This window comes from Bison bison, unplaced genomic scaffold (genome assembly GCF_000754665.1).
Source record: "Bison bison bison isolate TAMUID 2011002044 unplaced genomic scaffold, Bison_UMD1.0 scf7180017864302, whole genome shotgun sequence".
Classification (NCBI taxonomy): domain Eukaryota; kingdom Metazoa; phylum Chordata; class Mammalia; order Artiodactyla; family Bovidae; genus Bison; species Bison bison.
Genome location: NW_011494874.1, coordinates 337315 through 338199, shown reverse-complemented (window position 1 = coordinate 338199; position 885 = coordinate 337315). Strand labels below are relative to the sequence as shown.

Here is an 885-nt window from a genome sequence, read left to right as displayed (position 1 = left end):
CCTCCCCAGGAGACTGGGGGGACTTCCCTGCACCCAAACCAGGGCTCTATGTCCCTGTGGGCTCTGCGAGAGGACCCCAAAGCAGCAAAACCCTTCCCTCATATCACCCCCAGGGGCCTGGTTCGGCGACTGCTAGGCGGCCAGGGGATCAGGTCCAGGCAGACCCCCACGACACCAGCTCCCAGCTAAGTCCTGCACAAGTCACTACAAAGCAGGAGAAAAAAGGGCAAATTCTGAGATGTCAGCCTTCTATGGCCTGGATTTCCTGAGTAATGTGGGCAGGCGGGCGCTCAGATGGGAAGTCAGGGAGCGGGGGTCTACCGGCAGAACCGCTCTGTGTATGTCCTCTTTACCTCCCGCTCACACAGACGCCCACAGCCACATGTCACTAGGAACCAAGTCTAACCCTGAACAGCCTATGGCCCGGCACTCAGGGTACAGACTGGCATTTTCTGAAACAGGATTTCCCAGCCCCAGGAGCAGGGTGCACGCCCAGCGTACCTGCTCTAACCGCCTTGTTCGCGGCGCTGTGTGCCGCCGGCTGGTAATTCTTAGGTGGGGTGGCTTGCTGGAGGTACATGGAGTATATGGAACTGGAATTCACCGTCTGGGGTCCTTTCCTGGGGGACTGTGGCCTCGACCCTTTATCAGCCAGGAAGGGCCTAATGGCCACAGTCAGCGGGAGTTCAGGTTTGCCGTCTCCGGCTGGAAAGGCAGGCAGCCCTGCCGGCGGGTATGTGGGACTCGGGGGCACAGAAATCCTCTGCTGAATCTGCTGCGAGGAGCCTGGCTGGTGCGGGCCACCCGCAGGGGGCAGCGGGGCGGGCTTCTGCCGACTGGGAAGGCCTGCGCTGGGCCTGGGCACGCTGCCCTCCCTCCTCCTCT

At 61.7% G+C, this 885-nt stretch overlaps 1 protein-coding gene across 1 annotated transcript in view; it reads right to left on the bottom strand.

Moving 5' to 3' along the window:
- The window catches only part of PPP1R13B (protein phosphatase 1, regulatory subunit 13B), a 43300-nt gene that overhangs the window by 5399 nt on the left and 37016 nt on the right, over window positions 1-885 (bottom strand). Inside the window, exon 12 of the mRNA XM_010851408.1 lies at window positions 502-885. This exon is cut by the window's right edge and continues 5 nt beyond it. Within this exon, the coding sequence (XP_010849710.1) occupies window positions 502-885 (384 nt within the window). The remainder of the gene's footprint in view (window positions 1-501) is intronic.